The following is a 4,343-nucleotide window of genomic DNA, read 5'->3' as shown; positions in this document are numbered from 1 at the left end:
TATATATATATATCAGAGGAAAATAGACAGTGTACGGTTGAAGTTTTAAAATTACTTATAGTAGTTTTGAAAGGATAACCCTGTACACCCCCAGCCCCCGATCCACCCAGTATGGAAGTAACACCAGACTGCTCAGATCAAAATAGCATAAATTATTATTACCCTAACCTTTAAACTTCATAAACCAGAACATTTGTACTTTTATAGGAAAGGGAGGGTGATATTGGCAAAAAAAAATTAACTATTAATTATGGCAATGACGTAAATTAGTCACTAATAAAAGTAATTGCCAAATGTTATTCGGTAACAGTTTTTCTTGACAATTAATTGCACACAATATTGTTTTGCCCAGCCCTATTTTAAAGACACCTTTTTTTTTCTTTTTAGTGAGTACACACAAACTTTCTATGAAAAAAGAAGGAAGTTTGTTTATTTTATCAGTAAAATGATTTGAAATCAATAGATTTTGAAATACTTGACTGTTTTTATTTTCTTCTCTTTGCAGTGACTTGTCTATGCAGTGGTCACAGTTGTCCAGACCATACTCATCTACTGACCAAAGCAGCTCTGTGGGCTCTATGGAGAGCTTGGACACACCGACACCAACTACACAGCCATACTCTGGCTCCCACAATTCACCTGTTGACCCTGCCCTTTTCAACAATAAGCGAGACTCGGCCTACAGCTCCTTCTCGGCCAGCTCAAACACATCTGACTATGCCACAGTGCCGCTGAGGCCCGATGAAGCCTGCTCTATGGACAACCTTCTACAAAGTCTTGGGCCAGCATGCCAGACCTACCCTGGTGACACTTCAGCCCTGGGTAGACCATCTGGTGAGGCTCCAGTTCTAATTGTGCACAAGTCTAGATCCTTGACCAGACCAAGACCAAGGCCTGCTGAGGTGAAAGATAGGCCTTCGTCCTGCTGTTATGAGCAGGAGCATAAGGGAGGAGACTTTGAGATGTTGAGAAATGGAGAAACTCAAACAGAGAGGAAGGAGAACCCCCCTCAGCCACCAACCAGGAAGGACAGTTTTAGGGCGACCCGGAGTCACACTGATGCTGCCAGCAAACGTTGCACCGCGACTCCCGTAGAAGATTGCAGTGTATCTTATTATGAAGAAAACAAATCCTGCCTAAATGAAGAACCTGTTATTCAGAATGGTTTTCTTCCTCCAGAAGAGGACAACAAAACTGAGGATTTACAAATGGAGGAAGTGGACTCTCAATTTATCCAAAGACAAACTGAAGAACTTCAACACATAAGATGCGATAGCGGTGCTAGGACAGATTACAAATCAGAGACCACCTCAGGGGACCCTTCTGACTCAGTAGCATCCTCTGAAAGCCCCATCACCCTTTCTGGTCTAGCATCAATATCTTCTGAATCTTCAGTGGAAGTTCAGGTTCAGCCCAAGCACTCCTCTGCTGGGCTGCACCGGCACAGTGCCCCAGAAAAGCTTCTCACTACCCAACTCCAGTTACTGCAGTTCAATAATGACAATGATTCTATTGAGCCTTACAACACACCTAATCCCCCTGATCCCCCTCTGTCTCATTGTAGCAGCCAGTGGTCTCATTTATCATCGGCCCACGCTACAACAAACAACCTGGAAGGTTTTCAAAACCAGCTTCCGTCAAACAAATGGGGTGGTAGCCGATGTTCAACCMCAGGTTCCGTGTTTTTGGGAGGAGAAAATAGTGTTTCAGGCGAGAGGCTGGAGGAAAATGTTAATGATAGGTCTAGTTCACCGGTTCATTGTCACGTGCCTTGGGGTCGCTCAGTGAGCGTACCAGGTAAACCCACAGGACCCCAGGAAAGACTGAGCTCTGATCAGATAGCAGAGAGTGATTTCCAGCCTCTCAGTGCTGCTGCCAGTGTGGATACCTTACTCCAGGAGCAAGCAGTTGTGGAAAAAGACGGATGTGGGCCTAAAAAAGAGAACCCTGCAGAAAAAGAAGAAAACGTAAAAAAGTCAAACTCTTCTAAAAACTATCGACGGAACCGTCGGCGCAATGAGCGGTTTGCAACCAACCTCCGCAATGAGATTCAGAGGAAAAAGGCCCAGCTCCAGAGTAGTCATGGTCCAGGAGGACTTCTGTGCAGTAAAGAAACTGTCCAAGAGGAGGAGGGTTCAGACCATTGTGAAGAGGAAACCAACCCAAACCTCTCTGTTCAGGAAAAGATTGCCAAAGTTGCCTTTCCCTCTCCAGCAGTCCTTCAAAATTCCCAGACCTCATCACAAGTCAGAACATCAAACACCACAAGCGAGTCAAACTGTGATTTCCTGCAAACCCAGTCCACAACTTACACTCAGAACAACAGCCGATCCAGGTCTGTGCAGATTTTGGACCCAGGCGTCCCTAGTTTTGGTGTGGGCATCAGAGTTGTGGAGGAACCAGCACCAGCTGGAAAGGCCCGTCGCTGGCGTTGGACCCCAGAGCATAAACTCCAGCCAGAACCAGATGGAGATAAACAGTTTGGCGTCTCAGGTGAAAGGGTGTTTGGGGTCACCGAGTCACGTCACGGAGTCTGCGCCTTCACCTCCTCATCCAGTTCCCCTTACAGTCGCTCCTCTTCATGTTCTCGAAAGGACGAGTCTGATATTCTTCCATTTGCAGAAAGAATGAAGTTTTTTGAGGAGACTTGCAAGAGCAAATCAAATGCCTCAAATGCATCCAGTTACAGGCAGAAAAAAACGGAACATCATCCRGAGCACCAGGCAGGAGAGCTCGGTCAGGGTTCAACCCAAAGGAGATACTCCTATCAGGGTGGGCTGCAACAAGAAAGTGCCCAACTTACAAACACCCTGGAGGCCAGGAGGCAGTCTGTGAGTGCTATGAGGGAGAGGCAGAAAGAGATGGAGAGGGAACATTTCAGAGAACTGGAGGAGAGAGAAGAGAGGTTAAGAGAGATGGAGAGGCAGCAGGAGATGGAAAGACGAGAGCGGGACTTAGAGATGGAATGTGCAAGAGAGAGGGAGATCCAAAGAGAGAGGGAACGAGAGGAGAGGGTGAGACAGTGGGAGAGAGAACAAATGAAGAAAAGGGAGGAAGAATTTCAGCTTACCTCTTATAAGGACTGTTATGGTAATTCTGGCATCCGAGAAAGAGATAAAGACTTTGAACATAAGGAACATTTCTACAACCGCCAACCCAAGCCTCCAACATTCTCTCAGAGCCACATCCAAAGTCAGGTCCCACAGTCAGCATTTTATGCAGTCGGTCATCATTCACAGCTGCTGGAGAACCACCAACCTCTGCATCAGGGATACACTGCAAGGAGCTACACACCCACAGAGGTAAGAATATGTCTTGATTGATTACCTTTGTCAKGCTCAGCTGAAGATTTGAACCTTTTTACTAAAATAATCCTTAATGCTTATGTCTAAAATCAAGGAATGCCCAATACTAGTTTTTCTCAAACCAAGTATGAATACTTCAGTTTGGGTACCGAGTGGCACCACGTCTAAAATCTTATCTTCATTAAGATCTTCAGTTTAAATGCTTTCAGTTCATGTTGAACTTTCTGTAGCGTTTGTCGCAGTACTGAAGCCAGGTGGATAAACTTTCCATCTCACCAGAATCAGACTGTGCCCCTGGAATGTACTGAAGTCACCACTAAATACCAAAAACTCATCTCTGTTTCACCCAACCAGCACCTACAAAGTATCGAGTGGCCATGCTTGGCTGTTGGAGTTAAAAGTTGCTGCTGTGTCCAAGCGCTCCGTGGTTAAACGGTTGATTTATAGTGGAACCTCACATCCTGCATGTGGTCAAAGGCTGAAATTCCCATTAAAAATTCAGTGGATCCTTGACATATTTCATGGAACTGATGCAGATCGGGAAGCAGCGGCGCTCCACTTGTGTTCACGCTAATGGCAACGTTGGGTTACAGCTTTGCCACAAATTGATTCTCGGCTCTGAAGTGGAGTAAGGTGGGAGACGGGGTTCAGCCTCCTCTGGTTTTTAACTCTTGTGACCTTCAGCTTAGTATTCTTATCATTTGATATTGTAGTAATTCAAGCTGACGTTAGTCTTGGACTTCAAGGGGTCTTGAGGTCAGTAAATATTTGGTCCAATTTGGCACAGTTTTTGTTGGTTTCGTGTGACTTTGCCATACCAGAGCCTCCAGGGAGTCTTGACCCCCTGCATCTCGACATGTTAGGATTCTTTTTTTTATTTTTTATTAAAGCTTGCGGCTCTGATGCCACAGTGATAACCCCACGTGTTGAAATCTGCTGTTGATAGGGTCCAGTGTTCATAATGGGAACAGATGTGCTGAGTGTGTGTGTGTGTGTGTGTGTGTGTGTGTGTGTGTGTGTGTGTGTGTGTGTGTGTGT

General features: G+C 45.6%; 1 protein-coding gene across 1 annotated transcript in view; it reads left to right on the top strand.

Annotated features, from left to right (window-relative positions):
- shroom4 (shroom family member 4) overlaps window positions 1-4,343 on the top strand; it is a 138,452-nt gene that overhangs the window by 117,152 nt on the left and 16,957 nt on the right. The window contains exon 5 of the mRNA XM_014018252.1: window positions 506-3,302. Coding sequence (XP_013873706.1) covers window positions 506-3,302 — 2,797 coding nt within the window. The remainder of the gene's footprint in view (window positions 1-505; window positions 3,303-4,343) is intronic.

This window comes from Austrofundulus limnaeus, unplaced genomic scaffold (genome assembly GCF_001266775.1).
Source record: "Austrofundulus limnaeus strain Quisiro unplaced genomic scaffold, Austrofundulus_limnaeus-1.0 Scaffold188, whole genome shotgun sequence".
Taxonomy (NCBI): domain Eukaryota; kingdom Metazoa; phylum Chordata; class Actinopteri; order Cyprinodontiformes; family Rivulidae; genus Austrofundulus; species Austrofundulus limnaeus.
This window is presented reverse-complemented; position numbering and strand designations above follow the sequence as displayed.